General features: G+C 48.7%; 1 protein-coding gene across 2 annotated transcripts in view; it reads right to left on the reverse strand.

The window, feature by feature from the left end:
* ARNT (aryl hydrocarbon receptor nuclear translocator) overlaps nt 1-18,028 on the reverse strand; it is a 50,056-nt gene that overhangs the window by 19,027 nt on the left and 13,001 nt on the right. Inside the window, exons 3-6 of one of the 2 annotated variants that reach the window (XM_066609197.1) lie at nt 15,929-15,982; nt 13,520-13,564; nt 7,195-7,239; nt 1,000-1,213 (exon numbers count right to left, since the gene is read on the reverse strand). In XM_066609197.1, the coding sequence (XP_066465294.1) occupies nt 1,000-1,213; nt 7,195-7,239; nt 13,520-13,564; nt 15,929-15,982 (358 nt within the window). The remainder of the gene's footprint in view (nt 1-999; nt 1,214-7,194; nt 7,240-13,519; nt 13,565-15,928; nt 15,983-18,028) is intronic. The other variant, XM_066609198.1, reaches the window with a different exon arrangement.

Raw genomic sequence — 18,028 nt, forward strand, 5'->3', positions numbered from 1 at the left:
AAGGAACCTCTGGAGACAGCTGAGGAGTGAAAACTGTACACATCATATCTACAGACAATTGTGCTGCCCCAGCATCTGCTGGAGCTGATAACAGCGAGGCCAGTATAAACGAGGAAGTGATCTAAACGCACTTCTCTCTCACCTACAGAACAGGAACGTTGGATGCTCACATGATAAATCACAAAACATACCAGTCTGACCGCTGTGGCCACTGATTACTGACTGTACATCCAGTTTTTAACCTTTTTTTGCACAAGGTTTTACCTAGAACATAAAGGTCTGTTGAAGGCATCTCTAGAGACCCCCACGGACCACAGTGACATCATTTAGGCCTCATGTCCGCGGGGAAAATCAGGCCCGCAGCAGATTCTCCATGTAGAATCTGTAGCGGGACCCTCCGGCCCCGCGGACATGAGGCCTAAGAATAAACTCACCTCTCCGGACGCTGTGGATCTTTCTTCCTTCGCGGCCGGATCTTGTTTCTTCGGCCTGGCGGATGTGCTTGCCATGCTGCGCGCATGCGCCAGGCCGAAGAAAGAAGATCCGCCCGCGAAGGAAGGAAGAACCGCAGCGTCCGAAGAGGCGAGTTTAATTCTGGTACGGGTGCTCCATGGATCCGGACGGCTTCCATAGAAGCCTGCGGGAGACCCGCACTAACATGGAGCATGTCGCGATTTTTTTTCCCCGCACGCGGCTCCGCGCCTGAAGGGAAAAATGACATCCGCGGGTATTTAACTACCTGTGGGTGTCCAATGCATCCCTATGGGGCGCGGATCCGCGTGCGGGAGAAACACTGCGGATTTTAAATTAGAATTATGCCGTGGACATGAGGCCTTAAAGGGTATTCCCATGTCAGCCATGCCTCTGCATGCGGTGGCCAGAAGCAGTGGGAGGCGCTATGCTGTTTCCATAATTCCCATAACTTAGTTGATGGTGCTTATAGATGCGACAGAGCCCCTCTAACACTTCGCCCGTAGCCCCCTCATTACCAAGCTTTACCTGATCGGTCAGGAATGATGGCTTGTAGGCGCCATCAGTGGGAGTGTTTCCTGTTCCCCGCAGAGACTTCATATGAGACACTGCCATGCGCAGAATAGTGAGCTTGTCAGGCTTGCGTGCCAGGGCGCTGCATGTGGGCACCATATCGGAGAGCTCAGTGATGTACGCCGTCATTTTATTCCTTCTCCTCCGCTCAATTTCGCTGTGATTCTCCCTGCAGAACATAATGAAGAACGGTCAGACTGCGCAGAAGAGCAGAAAAAGGGTTAGGTCAGCCACTTCTTCAGGGTTATGAGACACGGTGCCATCATGCCAGCCATGCACGTCAAAGTGAGTAGAAGAGAGGGTCAAATAACACGTTAGTACAACTATACAGATACCATTGCCTCCCCACTGCCCCGCGCCATCTTGCTCCTGAAGGCTCGGCTGCTAAATATACCAAGCCTGTACCATACGTCTAATAGACATGGCAGACAGCATGCCAAGCAGATGGTCCCCTTTTTCATCTGTAAGCATTGAGCCGAGAATGAATTGCCTAAGACGGACTAGTTGCTATGGATGCCCTGCCTGACAACTAGAACCTTTGACAGGAGGTTGTCAGACAGCCATTCCTACCAACCAACCCATCTCCAATGTGAAGGTGGCACGGATGGCATATTCTTCGCTTCCATATCAATCAGTAGAATAGAAGAAGCATCTTATGTATGGAGACGGATTTGTAGCTCCAGACAATAAACCATCTTTATTGTGACTAGTTTTTATAGAGCCTCATCATAGCCGACTCCTCACAGACCGCCGCTGAGCATGCCCATCTGGCTTGTGAAGACGTGATGGGACGACTAATGTATCCAGCGCCGACAGACAATAATGGAAGCAGGGGGGGGGGGGGGGGCGTCTAATTGGCTTTCCTCTCCATTCGATCAGAGCAAGCAGATGCCGACCGAAGTAGAAACCGCCCGTGGTCCAGGGCATTCTAGTAAGTGACAAGGAAGTGATGAAAAGTCATAAAAAGTCCAACTTCATCATAGAAGAGGAAATGGAGCGAGCAAACGCTGCAATGCAAATACTAGAACATCCAGTCCAGAACAGCCGATCTGGGGGAGCGCAGAAGTGGTTCCTTATGTGCGGAACATCTATAGGCTGCTACAGCAATTGTCATCTTACAGATCCATACCAGACAGTTTTAGGGTGGGGAAACTTGGCAATAGTCCAGGACCCCCATCTGCTAGCCACAGGACCAACCAAAACCAATATTATTTAGCACTGAACGGTGGTGTTATTTGGGAGCAGCACTATGTGGAAGCTATGTAGCTGTCTATTATGTGGTCTCAATCCTAATGGCTCTAGATCAATCTGGAATGGGGCTACAGTCAAGGTTTTGGGCTTGTTTGTTTGAAAGCTAATAAGAGTCTTGGCTTTCAAACAAGACCAAATTCGCAGTGGTAGCCCCATTCTAGCCAGAGACGGAAGCTATATGTACTAAAGCTGTAATGGTCACTTCTGTCCGTGTAAGTGGTGGCCAGCGGGGGACAAGAAGGCTCCTTCTCTCCCTGCCGTATCCAGTCTTCTCTGCTTGGCATGCATTTGTATCTTCCTAAGATTTTATAGAGCCTTGTGTGGTGCATAGCGTTAAGGCAGTAGAAATGCAGTCCTAAGCTCTCGCTCACGACCTGAAGGTTGCAGAGGCTCAATCCCTGCATGGTTCAGGTAGCGGCTTGAGATCGGTAGAGATGGCTGGGTAAGGCAATGGCAAACCACCCCACAAGAAAACGTTGCAATGTGATGTCACCCCAGGAGTCAGTCATAGGGGACTTTACCTAAGATTTGATACAGTATTGAACACTGAGTAGAAAAGGCATTCTGTAGGTTGTCATGTAATGAAAGATACTCATTAGATAGCGGTTGGATAGCTTTGGCCGACCGCTATCTTGCCCAACTCCGGCCCCATACACATGCTCAGTCCGCTGTGTGTTCTGAATGCCCGAGAGAACAAAAAAAAAAAAAAGGGAGGAGGCAGCTGAAATCCAATTGTCCAGACCTTCTCTCCCCCCCACATCTGCTGTCAGGAAGCTGACAGATAGTCCCGCCGGCAGGGTTAGCAGAGGTGCAGCTGATGTTTATGAGCGGCATTAGAGCATTCCTCGACAACCTTACTTATAGCCTCTAATAAAAACAAGTAATGAGAAACAGAACTACAAATGCAGCTCTGGAGCACGAGAAACGCTTCTCTCTAGATCAGTAGCAGTACTGTGATGTATTTACCGGGTTACAGGCCGCTCGCTTCACGCTCTTAACGTACTTATAATATTCACGGGAAAATGCGCTTAGGCCTCATGTCCGCGGGGAAATTATATTTAGCGAATCCATGCGTGAAAAAAACCCCGCAAATCCGCATCCCATAGGAAAGCATTGACCATCCGGGGTTAAATAGCTGCGGATGGTATTTTAAGTGATTTGCGGATTTCACGCGTGTGGAAAAAAAAAAAAACGCGACATGCTCCATGTCAGTGTGCGTGCGGGAGCTCATAGGGATCACATCACAATTGATCTGCTTCAAAAAAAACCAAAAAAAACGCTGACAATTATAGTGCATCTGCAGCAGAAATCCGTGCGGGCCCGATGTTCTCCGTGGGCCCGAGACCTTAGAAATGTTTAGCGCAGACGCTGTAAGTCTCATGAGTTTCCATAGGTTTGTGTCGGTTTTTAAGTGCCCTGGCTGGCCTTACTCATATTGGAACGCGAGCACACGCTCTTCGCGGTTAATTCTCTAGTTTAACCACCTAATGCCGCCTTTTTACTGACCTCACTAATGGGCTTTAACCCTGCAATTGCATCCTTTTAAGGCGGTGGCTTGGCTGACTACGGACAGCGGGGCTCCTGCTATAACAGCCAGGAAAGGAGAAACCTCAGATCCTGGCAGTTTAACCCCTTACATGCCACAATCAATAGCACCTGGTGCATGTAAGCAGATGACAGGGGGAGGGGCTTGTGTCACCATCAGCACCCTGCAGTGTGATTACAAGGTACTGATGCTCCCACGGCAGCTGGCAGCCCGACAGAGCCCTCCGTGTCTGTCAAGTAATGCGGCCTAATAGGCTCCGCCTCCCATCACTGGATCAGAAGAATGAACTACACAAGGAAGGCAGTGTACAATCCTAGTGATCAAACCGCTGCATCTTCAAGCTTCAAGACCCCTTCAGGAACTAAAAAGTAGTGCAAAAAAAAAAAAAGTTCAATAAAGTTTAATTTACAGCAAAAAAAAAAAAAAGCTTTCATGGCTCACTTGGTCTTTAAGGCACAACATAGGCTGGTCACTAAGGAGTTAAATAAAGTTTTGCAGTTGCTGTCCATCGGGCCCCGGGTTTTTTATTCAGGACGTCCGTTATGTTTGTGATTCCCTGATAACAGTCAGCTAACCCCAAGAGCCGAAGGAAGAAAAAACCCAAAAACGCCATCTCTGTTCATTCTTACTGAGCAAACGCGCCCTGCAGCGCTGGTGTACCTACAGGACGTATCCATGGCAACCAGGGAGTAAACACTTCTGAAGGTGATGGCTCATAGGCCACAGACACAAAATCCAAAGCAAAACCGCATCAAAAACTTTAATGATAATCCTTATTAATGTAGCGCCAACACACTGCGCAACTTTCATAACATTTGATTAGTAGCCATTTGACAGCAACTTTGCATAACCGGAATACGCCTTTAATCTTTTCAAATACATCCATTTTTTTGAAAATGCACCAGTCCGGATTCATCCCCCCCTAAACATCCCATGGCCACCATCTGGTGGGTCCTGGACACGTCTTCCGGTAGATCCCCACTCTGGTGGAGCATGCTCGGCTCATCCTTCCCTTTGTTATTGCTCTGCATTCAGTAAGCTCGGCTCATCCTTCCCTTTGTTATTGCTCTGCCCCGGTCTCTATGTGCGGTGCAGGCTGGGTCTCTGCTCTCTCTGCCCTGCATTCAGTAAGCTCAGCTCATCCTTCCCTTTGTTATTGCTCTGTCCCTGTCTCTGTGCGGTGCAGGCTGGGTCTCTGCTCTCTCTGCCCTGCATTCAGCATGCTCGGCTCATCCTTCCCTTTGTTATTGCTCTGTCCCTGTCTCTGTGCGGTGCAGGCTGGGTCTCTGCTCTCTCTGCCCTGCATTCAGCATGCTCGGCTCATCCTTCCCTTTGTTATTGCTCTGTCCCTGTCTCTGTGCGGTGCAGGCTGGGTCTCTGCTCTCTCTGCCCTGCATTCAGCATGCTCGGCTCATCCTTCCCTTTGTTATTGCTCTGTCCCTGTCTCTGTGCGGTGCAGGCTGGGTCTCTGCTCTCTCTGCCCTGCATTCAGCATGCTCGGCTCATCCTTCCCTTTGTTATTGCTCTGTCCCTGTCTCTGTGCGGTGCAGGCTGGGTCTCTGCTCTCTCTGCCCTGCATTCAGCATGCTCGGCTCATCCTTCCCTTTCTCTATGTGCGGTGCAGGCTGGGTCTCTGCTCTCTCTGCCCTGCATTCAGTAAGCTCAGCTCCCCTCCTCTGACTAAAGGCTAACCATGTCATATACACGGGTACAGGTCAGTTGGTCTTATAATAGGTAATGAGAGATAAGTTTTGCAGAACTTCTGCCTCCTCACTGTGTAAGGCCCAATGCACATGGACGTATCTGCACTGTGGGATCCCGCAGCAAATACAGCCCATAGGACATGCAGTAAAAAATGCCTGTCTATGCCCGCAAGCGCAAATCAACTGCAATACTCCGCTCGCAGAATGGAGATCACAGCATGTTCTATTCTAAGGCTGGCACTATCCACGTCATCGGCGGCCCGACGGCTCTGCGCTGTGCATGTGCGGCTGTACGCCAGGCGGCACAACCGCGGAGCAGAGAGAAGACGCCGGACAGGTAAGCCGGGGATCACTGCAGGGACACAGGTCGCGAGGATCTCACAGCCGGAAACCGACCCGGCCGTCTGCATTCGGCCTAAATAAAGCTCAGGAGGAGGACAGAGGGTTAAACTGATCCAACTAACTTTCAGTGCAAACAGAACAGAGTTACTGCAGAGCCGGGTGGTGCCAGGAGACAACTCTAGTTTCCCAGTTAGAAATGCTGGTCATGTGACTGAGAAGTAGGACCGCCCCCTGATTGCTCCAGCGATGAGCTGATCGCCCCGCCCACTCTCAGTGCAGCAGGGCCGGACGTCGTCACAGGGGACAGGAGAGGACGTGCTCTAGCGGGCTTCACTACCAGTGAAACCAATGGGCTATCATACCTCCGTGCCCGTCCCCGGTGCTGGAAGAGTAAGAACCGGCTTCTGCTCCCATGTATTCCAATATGAGTAAGGCCAGCCAGGGCACTTCGGCTCCTGTTCCCTATGATGATGTCCAGGTGCACCAACCGCGGGCCGGGCAATCAGCTCATCGTCGGGGATGCCAATGGGTGGGTCCCCTAGATTAAATTACTGAGGACTCATCATCAATACCTTTTGCCTGGATACCCTCTCTGCGCTCCACCTGACACAGGTATGTTGTACGCACAGAATACGGAGAGCGTAAGCCCCAAGGCTTTGAATTGGGGTCTTCAGACATGTGGATTTTGGTCCTTAATACTGACTGAAGTTGCCCATTAGAGTCAATGGGATGGCGTAAATACGCAGTGACATTCATCATACATGGGCGCTCACCACGTATTTACGCATGAAGGCAGGAGAAGTCAATGGGGCCGTCTTTGGGGTTTTCTTTTGCACGTGTGAAAAAAAAAAAAAGCAATGAATACGAACGCGCAAAAGAAGAAAAAAACCAAAAACCAATACGAAGTGAATAAGTCCCATTTGGTCACGGCGTATTTCTACTACATATATTTGTGTGCCCGAAGGCTGGGTGTACACCACACCCCTAGTATTAGGAGTAGTACACCACACCCCTAGTATTAGGAGTAGCACCCAAGAGACTCGGGCCGGCTCACATTGGACAGCACACGGACACAGGGACACAAGTTTTTTTTTTCCCCCATTTTTGCAGAAAACTACGATAATTCCATTAATTCCCAGTTCATTCACACAAGAACAGGCACAGACCATGTGCACCGGGGGGCGCTGCTCGTGGCATCATCTAGTAGGGAACATGTAAAAGACTAAGACAGTGCAGGACAGGAAGGAAGTTGGAAGCAGAGGCACCTGGAAGCATCAGCCAGCGGTCTCGCCATGCTCCTGCTCCTACCTTGCAAGTCTTTCCTTATCCGCTGAACTCTGCTCATCGTCTGACCTGGAAACAAAACCAACCAGCTCAGCTGGGAGGAGACGGGGGGCCGGAGCCGGAGGACCCCAGACTTATTACCCAGGCATTGGTGTTAGATGGGTGTGCCCTCCATGTATGAGCCCTCCATACAATATTGTCTCATTGTCTTATTGGATACATTGGTACAAACATGGATGGGGTGATCCTTCCATTCATACTACTTCAGTAGCTTCCCACAACATCCAATAGTCCATTGCAATCACAAGTAACTGATAGAAGAGTAAGCCGATACCATGTAATAAGGGTAGAGTCACACGGTGTCGGGGAGCCTCCCAGCATATATACATGAAATATATCCATAGGCACACCCATTCACTCAACGGAGGCCGAAAGAGTGGCCGGTATGTGTCCATCTACCTCCTACCCCGTAAGTCCAATGCGCTATTCTGAGAAATCCTACAGCAAAAATTCATTTTAAGGGGGTTTCCAAGTCATTGTAGTAAAATTGGGTTGAGGGCAGCAGATGGTTAAAAAAAAAAAATGTATATATATATATTTCATTCTCAGCACTCCTGTTCTCACCACCGGTCTTCATTTACTTAGCGTGGATTATTTTGTGTCCTTACACACACGACCATTGCAGCCAATCACTGACCTCTGCAATCTCGAGCTGTGTATCACGGAGGTCAGTGATTGGCTGCAGCGGTCACATGTGTATAAAGTCACCACTACAACCAAGTCAACAAAGACGGGCGTTAAAGTGCTATTCCGATCCCTTGGATACGTCATCAGTAGTTGATGGACGGGGGTCCGTCACTTGGGACTCCCATCCATCAGCTGATCAGCTGGACATCATCAATGGTCAGAGGAAGCAGGGGGAGCGCCAACTTCACTCCCGCTGAAATCAATGGGAGCGCTGCACTTGTGCTACACTTCCTGCTCAGACAGGATGTGACATCCCGACCACGAGTGGAGCAGCGCAGAGCAGAGCAGCGTAGCGCAGAGCAGCGCAGAGCAGCGCAGCGCAGAGCAGCGCAGAGCAGCGCAGCGCAGAGCAGCGCAGAGCAGCGCAGAGCAGAGCAGCGCTCCCCTTCCTTCCTCTGACCTTCGATAACAAAGTCCAGTCTGCTGCAGAGTGCAGCGGGCCAGACAAGTCAGCTGATGGATGGGGGGTCCCGAGCAGCGGACCCCAATCTATCAGCTTGTGATTACTTATCCTTTGGATAGGTTAGCAGTTAGAAAATACCCGAATGCCCCTTTTTAATTCTTAACCATCCGCTGCCCTCTCCCCTTTTTGTGACAGCCTATGGGTGACCGATGTGTCTGAGGCCTCCATGGAAAGTATACCTCGGGGATGCAGTGTGAACGCAGGCGATCCCTACGCTTAGACAGGTCACACGTGTAAACCAGCTGGCAAACACTTGGCTCCGATCCCCAGGGCTTTGATCATCTTCTCCATTCACAACCAAAGCTCACTCCCAAGTCAGCCTACAACCATTTGGTTCCCTTCTGGCGAGGAGCGCGGCTTTTTCACGACACGGCGACGGTAAACACTACGTCCTCCACAATGCCGTACAGCAGATGCTGAGAACAGAACTATAGCAAGAAGCGGGAAGTCCGACGTAGACAAGTCCTACAGTCTGAGTGCAAATGGGGAACTGATAAAACCGGAGGGGGCAGACGCGTCGGCGCGGTCTGTAAGTGTGATTAACCTCTAAACCGTTGTATATACAGGAAGGAACCTCTTTGGGTTAGAAAAGCTAAAAATACTAATTTATGACAGCATTAGCCACATTCACATCTGCCCTGGAGGCTCCTGGGGTCCTATGGGGCACATCCAGTATGTAGTCCCGAATAATAGAGCAGCCTACAGAAGGCCCACCCGATCCCATTATATTCAGTGGGGTCCGGCTGGTGCCGATTGCGTCCGTTACGTTATAGATTTGGCGCTTCAGTTTTTTTGCATTGTTTGGCTCCTATTAAGCAGCCGAAAACAGAAATCAAGTCAAAGCATCCGGTCCCAGACAAACCAAGCTGGCCCCGCCGCTTCCCCAACTACCTGAGGCATACTGCGCAGAACAAGCACACATGAGCAGTGCTGCCCAATCAGAGTAGCATGTAGAGCCTTAGGGTGGTCTTAGATGGGAAGACTATCGCTCAGGCGGTCAGTCAAAGATGAACGACTGCCTGTTCATACTCACCGAGAAGTCGGAACAGAAGGGACTGGCGACTTCTTGCTCAGTACTCTGTCAGGTGCCGGTTTACACGAGCCGACAGCCATCCGTAATCACCTGACGAGCGATTATTCAGGCGGCTATTGGCTCTTATAAAAGTACCCTTAGGCCATCAATGCACTAGCAATCCCCAGCGTGCATCAGACAGAGAAGCGATGCGGCCATCTTGGGATTATCTGGGACTGGAAGGCTGCTTTAAGAAGTTGGCATCTGGATGGGATGATGGCAGAGAATAAAGCATTCACCTCAAAACGGAAAACCTTTTGTGCCTTAATCGTTGAAGAACAACTCTTTTGAACGTATCCATAAGGCGCCCATAACTTCCGGACATTTAACACTTCAGAAATCTGCATTTTACCTAAATTAGCGATCACTTTGATAATAATGGGGGCGCCGTTTCATTGGTGCCTATGGAAACTCAGCCACCAACTGTGGTGAAAAGTGGTACTGCAAGTGGTTTATGCGGGGTCAAGCGTAATAAAACGGCCTTCATTTCAGTCACCAAAAGGATTATTTCACGTTTTGTAAAAAGGCAAATCCAATTTCTGCATTCAGTCCTCTTAGGGGGGCGAGGCGGGGGGGGGGGGGGGGGTATTTACTGCAAGAACATACTGATGCGCATTGTGAAACTTGACAAGTACCCAGCGGCTTACATGGGGTCATTTCTCGTATGCCAGAGGATGAAGGCCGAATGGTCACAACTTAGTTCCTCCGGCTAAAATATTGTGGCCTTTCGATGTTCTTTAGAGGATGGTGTGAGCATTGAGAGAAGAGGAGTCTCCTGCTCTCTGGTGCAGCGCTGGGGTATGGGATGAATCAGCAGACCTCTTATCTACGGGCTTATCTCCCCTCAGCAGTATTTGGAGGACCCTTCTGGCAGCCTCCAGATACCCCATCACCCAAGACCTTGTGTGATCCGCAGCCAACAACCCCTGACACAACACAACACTGCTGATGGATGGCGTCCTGAGACTAAGAGATACCCGGAAAGTGGGACTCTAGATCCCAGCGTATAGAACAGGGCAGCGGTGGGACGGAGGAATCAGGCAGCAGGAGAGCTTGTGGGCAACGCGTTTCAGCGCCTTCACCTGGCCTTTAGATCCCAGCGTGCCTGCTAGACTTCCATCGGGGCATGCTACACCTTATAAAGCGATGGATACCATCAGACGGCTACCAAAAGGATTGGGCACTGGAAGTCCACAGCCATAACCCTTTATTGCCCCTGACATGTGTATGGGGTGGCTCAGCTTTGCCAAGACACATTAGTCGTCCAGCCGTGACCAGTGGGCTCGAATGACTAAATACTAATATCCATTAACAGTATATTCCCAAGATTGACTTTACATGGGATAGGTGATCGTCTGATCGTTGGTCCCGTGTCTCCCACTCAGCCTTACTGCGGGCTCACAGCACCCCCTGTGGTGAGGAGCTTGAGTGCTCCCTTCATCTTCAATGGGACTGCCGGAGATAGCGGAGCGCTTGTACTCTGCAATTTCCATCAGCCCCATTGAAATGAATGGATTGGCCCCGCACGTATGGCTAGCACTCCGTTCAGTTTATTCTCATTACAGAGGGTGCAGCGAGCCCAAAGTGAGGGGGAGGGGGCGACACACAGGACCCCTATTCCCAGGCATATCCATCCTGTGGATGGGCGATAAGAGTCAATATCCCTTTAAGCTGAAGCACTTTAAAGCACTTTCACACGAGGCGATTACTGCCTGAATAATGGCTGTAAACAGCAGATTCGGGCAGCAGTCCTCCCATGTGCACACGGTCAGCGGCAGCACGGAGCGCGTTCTCACTGGGAGTTGCTTGGATTAGCTTGCCTAAAAACCAAGCGACTGGTGTGAACAGGCAGTCATTCATGTATAATCGACTGCCTGTTTGCAGTGAATGGAGTCGGGCGGCGGGAAGACATCATCGGCGTGCTCCACCAGATGAGACCGTCTTCCTGTGTAAAGGTAGGCTGAGTCAACAGAAAGAAAAAGAAGATGTCTTGAAGAGGTCTGGATCTACCGGCTCTACACCTTGTATGGCCTCGGGGTTTGCAGAAGACAGAGATCCAGTTTTGCCAGGAGAGCAGACATATATAAACCCAGGATGTGACCTGTCAGCGCTGAACACAAGCTGGCGGCAGCAGTAATGGTGGGCTGCGGATGTTATGTAGCCACCGATGCAGGCGGTAAGCTCCGGTCAGACCGGATGGATTCTTGGGCCCGAAAGGTTTTGTAGCTCAAAAACTGACACCCAGGTGGTCTCTGAGGAGGTCCACATGTGCCAAACAGAATAGCGTAGGTGATTATACTATTCTATGCTGGGAAGGAACTGCATTCAATGACGAAAAATCGGACTTTCTGCGCTTACCGTGCGGGAGGCAAATCACTCTTGAACCACCCGATGGCAGCTCCACTGCTGAAGTTGTCTGGGCTCTCTCCCCCTCCATGGCAGTCTGTCACCCGAAGGCGGCAGATTGTATGTTAGGATTCATTCATTTCATACATAAAATGTAGGGGACAGATTTCCTTTAACCTCTTTAGTGGTACACTCCGAAAATCTCCGAGGCTTGCTGCACTGACAATGGAGTTAAACCCTGGAAGATTTCCGTGGACAGCTCTAGTGCTGAAGTGTGCAGAGCACTGAGCTGTCATCTGAAGTCTGAAATCTTCCGGGTTTTTAAGGTCCAAAATTGTTATAAATGTATTCTTTCATTACAAAAAAAATGTTGCGATGTGATTGTTGCTTTCCTTAATAAATACTTGCGACATTAAATTGTATTGTTGACTCATTTGAAAAACCCGTCCTGTGAGGCATGACACGGAATAATAATCCTGCCACTGAAGGGGTTAATGACCTACCAGCTTGCGCTACCTAATAAGATCGCTCAGGTAGAGTGCTCAACACCTATTGAAGGTAAGGTTCCAATAGCCTGGCCATACCCCTCGTCACATTGGCACAGAGGGCAGAACTGTCCTGCATACAGTAGTATCGAGCAGCGTCTGACCCCCAATGAATGTCAGGTGTCTCCTCTTTTGCAGCAGAACAGAAGCGCTTTGCTGTTGGCGCTGGTTGAGTACATATGTTGGGATGCCATTAGTGATGAGCGAGCATTGCCCTTAGCGAGTACCTGGCCGCTCGAGACAAAAGGATCAGGTGCCGGCGGCGGGCAGGGAGCTGCGGGGGAGAACGGGGAGATCTCTCTCCCCCCCTGCTGACTGCCACTACTCACCACTCCCTCGCGCCGGCACCCAGACCTTGTGTCTCGAGCAGGCAGGTACTCGCTCAAGGCAATGCTCGCTCATCTCTAGATGCCATGTTTCCGCACCATCTCAGTAACAGTTGGAAGTGACATGAGGTGTAGGAGGCTTGTTAGAAAAGGACAAACATCTGAAACACTGCGGGAAATTAAAATCGTCGCGATTAGGTTACTAGAAGCCCAATTTAAGGCCCTGCAATGCTGAATTAGAACTGTAGTCTTTTTATTCTTCTTGGTCCAAGAGGTCAGACCCCCACTGATCACAGTGATGGCATCTTCTAGTGATATGCCATCACTTTCCAAAATGGAAGTACCCCTTTAGGGTGCGTTCACACGTTGCCGATTTGCTGCAGATCTGCAGTAAATCAGTGACATGTGAACGCACTGCTAAACAGTGTTTCCACCCCAAAATTTAGAAAATAGGGGCATTTTCTTCTACAAGCAGCACCACTGCCATCTATGGGCTACGCCTGGCACTGCCAACAGCCACCTATACCGCTGCATAGACAGAAATGCCCCTGAGAAGCATGGGGTACAAGGGGGCAACAATGTCCAATGCAGCCGTATGGTGGCTATCTTGCTTTTCACATGGCTTTCCTGGGAATGGATAAAACTACACAACAGCACAGCAGAATTCACGAAAACACAACTTAGTGGCCCATTTACCAGGTATTACAGTAAAGATGTGGACAACCTGCAAGCCATAAGCTGGTAGGGCACAAGTACAGCGGTAACCTAAAGCAGAGCACGTTTATATACGCAATAGACAAGGACTACTGGGCCTTATGTAAGAAGTACATCAGAACACAGGACGACTTACCTGGCAAACCTCTCCTTGTCATTCGGAAGCTGGTCGTCGTCACACCTGGAATTCACAAGGTGAACAGACTAATCAGACGAGAGACCTTCACATAAGGTGCCTTTAATTCCCATGGCTGAGCCTCTCGCTGTGACAACAGTACATCTGTCCCGCGGGACGCCCTGCACAATCACACGTGGTCAGCCGTGGAGATCAGGGTCCTGTCCGGTGGAAATGTACATCAGCCATGGAATGACTTAAAGCGTGACCGTACTTTCCAAAAAGTAAGCTTTGATCACTGAGGGCTCCGGGTGCTGAGACCCCAACGGACTGAAGAATGAAGCAGAAGAGTTCAGCGCTGTCTGTGCTTGCTAGCTGAAAACAGGCTCACCAGAAAGCCTATGAGATGAGCCCACCTTAAGAACTTCAGCAGTGTCAAAAGTTTTTGGAAAGTACAGTTACTCTTTAAAAAATATACATATCCCCTACTTCTACACTGTATAGGAGTCTGTATCCTGCACTCAACTATAATCAAAGAGGGAACCCAGCTGCTCAATTCCCCTGCAGCACGCCCACAGGGCAAATGAAGTACTGCAAGTTGGATTGCCCAAGAAGATTTCATCTTCTAGTTTAACCCCTTAATGACACAGCCCTCCCCCCCCCCCCCCTATTTTCGTTTTTCCCATCCCCACCCTTTAAAAAAAATCATAACTCCTTTATTTATCCATCACCGTCGCTGTATGAGGCTCGTTGTTTTTTGCGGGACGAGTTGTATTTTTCAATGGTGCTATTTAATGTACCGTATAATGTACTGAAAAACTTTTTAAAAATTCTAGGTGGAGTAAAATGAAAAAAAAACCCACAAAACGACATTCCGACATTTTGCAGTGCGCCTTGTTTCTACGGCGCACAAACGGCAACAAAAACGACCTGATAACTTTATTCTACGGGTCGGTACGATTACTGCGATACCAAACTTGTATAGTTTTTTTTTTACTATACTATTTTTTTTTTCAAGGAAATTTTTATTTTTTCAGTTATTTTGTGCGGTCATTTTGTGCGTGCGATAACTTTTTTAGTTTTCTGTCGATGTAGCTGTGCGAGGGCTCATTTTTTGCGGGATGTCCTGTAGTTTCCATTAGTAAGAATTCGGAATATATACGACTTTTTGATCGCTTTTTATTGCGTTTTTTCTGGGAGACAAGGAACCGGAAAAAGTGTATTTGTGGCGTACTTTATTTATTTTCGGACGACGTTCACCGTGTGGGGTAAATAATGTGCTACTTTGATAGATCGGACTTTTACGGACGCGGCGATACCAAATATGTATTTTTAATTTATGAATTTTTTAATTATAGATATGGCAAAAAGGGGGTGATTTAAACTTTTATTACTTTTTTTTTTTTTACCATTAACTATTGATTTTTTTTTTTTTTACTTTACTTTTAAGTCCCCCTGGGGGACTACAATATGCGATGCTTTGATCGCTCCTGCAGTATGTATAGCATTACATCATACTGCATTCGGATAGGCAGCCTATCAAGCCACCCCACGGGGTTAGCTTGATAGTCACTTAAGGCAGCCCTGCACGGCTCCCCCAATCTCACCGCAGGGGGGCCGGATGGGACCCCCGAACATCGTTTGGGGGATTTAAATGCGGCTGTCAGAATTGACAGCGGCATTTAAAGGGTTAATAGCCGCGATCGGCCGAACGGTGGTTCGCGGCTATTGCCCGCGGGTGTCAGCTGTAGTAACCAGCTAACGCCCGCGCTGTATGCAGAGAGGTCGCCCCTGCGACCTCTCTGCATACATACCCTAACGCTCCAGGAAGTAACTGTACGTCCTGGAGCGGGAAGGGGTTAAAGACAGTCACAGATATGCCTGTTAAGTGTTTTTTATGTCAACAGAACTCTGGTTAAGACTTGTGTATGAAATGCCAGTCTTAAAAGGCTTGTCCAGTTGTAAGGTACTGATGGCGTACCCACACAATAGGTAATCAATAGTAGATTGACAGGGATCCATTGCCAGGGCCCCCTGACGATCAGCTGTTCTCTGGGCCCATGCGATCACGTACTACTAGGCTGTTTTCTGCCGTTCCCACTGCAGTGGCTCAGCTTGGTATTGCAGCAAAGTTCCCATTGAAACGTGTGAACTTCGTATGTAATACCAAGCTTGACCACTGCAATGAGAAGGGAGCTCTCTGCTTCCTGTAGAAATCAGGTCAGTGTAGAAGCGCATGGGGAACAGCTGACTGCACAGGTCCCAGGAGACGAACCTCCGCCAAGGTTAGGTCATCAACTCGTAACTGGACAACCCCTTTAATGAATCTCCCCACAATGCGTGTAGATGGTTTTAATGGATCCATTAGTGAGAGGGTAAAAAAATGCCAAAACACAGATTTTCTGGCCATATATTCTGTACCAACAATACCTGAGGAATTTACTGTTCGAATCATCATCATCATCGTCGTCATCAAAATCCAACCTGGAAAACAAAGAAAGCATTGCATGAATAATAACACCTCGGCGGCCGCACATCAAGGTCTTGCAGAGCAGGCCCCCGTTACGTAAGGCTCCTTTACACGGGCACATTGATTCAGATGAAAATATTCTCAACGCGGCTTCAAGCCGCATTAAAAAATATGCAGGATGTCCTGTTTTGGTGCGAATTACACACCTAAATAGACCATTGAAGTCAACGGAGCCGCGTAATCACTGTGTATCTGTGCATCTAAACAATGGGCCCATCTGCTGGGGACGCCATGCCCTTCCAATAGGCTGCACTTGTGCCACAGTCCGAGATTCAGCCGCACGGAACGTCAATGAGGGCGATGAGCAGACAGAGTGACCCTCCGGGCCTCGACAAGGACATACTTCACTGTGGCAAAACCGCGAGATTTCTGCAGAGAATAGTCCCGTAGGAACCCAGCCTTAACCCCTTCCCGCTGCAGGGCGTAAGTTTACGTCCTGGCAGCCTGGTATGTCCCGCAACAGGACGTAAACTTACGTCCTGGAGATAGCACGGGATCACATATGATCCCGCGCTATCCCGCAGCGGGAGCCGGCTGTCAGTCACAGCCGGCGTCCCACTGCAACAGCGGGGGGGCATCGGAGATGCGCCCCCCCCGCTGTTAACCCCTTCCCTGCCGCGATCTAAGTAGATCGCGGCAGGGAAAGAGTTCACAGAGGGATCGCGCTCCCTCTGTCTCCGGCCGGAACTCGCGATGTCATCGCGAGAGCCCGGCCTGTCACACTGGCGTCCTGTATTGCCTATGCCTGAGATCGCTGTATAAGCGATAAGGCATGGCACAGCAGTAGCTTTGCCATGCCTTATGACAGCGATCATCAGGGCAGTGGTTAAAGTCCCTCAGAGGGACACAAACAGTGTAAAAAAAACAAAGATTAAAAAAATGAATTTAAAAAAAAATGTTAAAAAAAAGAGTAAAAAAACATTTTTTTATGCTTTTTCTCAGATTAGCATAAAAAAAAAATTAAAACCCCACATATTTGGTATTGTCGCGTCCGTAACGACGCGTACAATAAGTTGCACATGCTTTTGACTGTGCACGGGAAAAAAACCCCAAAAAAACGCTAAAAAACTGAGGCAAAATCCTAATTTTTAGCATTTTGCCTCACTAAAAACGCAATAAAAGTGATCAAAAAAACCATATGTACCCCAAAATGGTACCAGTAAAAACTACAGCTCGTCTCGCAAAAAATAAGCCCTCAGAGTGCCGTACATCAAAAAATAAAAAAGTTACAGGACTTCGAATGCAGCAATTTAGAATAGAAAAAAGATTTCCAAAAAAAAGGGTTTTATTGCAGAAAAGTGGGAAAACCTAAAAAAAAAATGTAATAATTTTTGTATCGTTGTAACCGTACCGGTCCGCAAAAAAAATGGAATGTCTCATTTATGCTGCATGATTAACACTGTAAAAAAAAAAAATCTATGGCAGAATTGATGCGTTTTCTCTCCCTGCTATCATAAAAAAAATAAAAAAAGTTTTACGATATAGTCTATGTACCCAAGAGTGGCACCGATAAAAACTACAGTTCGCCACGCAAAAAACAAGCCCTCATACGGCCGCGTCGACGGAAAAATAAAAAAGTTATGGCTTTTGATAAACGGAGAAGAAAATCTGCCAAAAATTGTTGCGTCCTTAAGCCCAAAATAGGCCATGTCATTAAGGGGTTAAACTGATGATGATGCGGACTAATAGACAGTGGGCATAGTCAGAGAAGCTGGAGCGGCCATCTTTGGTTTCCAGGCCTGGAGGGTCGCTTTAAGTATGCCACTGTGCATACCACAAATACTGAAGTGTGGCGCAGGCACGATGTAGCAGACAGGACAGGATCATTTCATGGGCCGCCACGATTATACCAAGTTCATACAGGCTTTATTTGCTGCAGGACTTTTAAAAGTAAAAAACAGTCTTTGGGAAAAAAATAAAAAATAAATTATCCGCTGCCATCGTCTGACAGAGAACTTTATTTTTTCCTCTTTTCTTGGAGTCAGGGTGACAATTCTGGA

This window comes from Eleutherodactylus coqui, chromosome 6 (genome assembly GCF_035609145.1).
Source record: "Eleutherodactylus coqui strain aEleCoq1 chromosome 6, aEleCoq1.hap1, whole genome shotgun sequence".
NCBI lineage: Eukaryota > Metazoa > Chordata > Amphibia > Anura > Eleutherodactylidae > Eleutherodactylus > Eleutherodactylus coqui.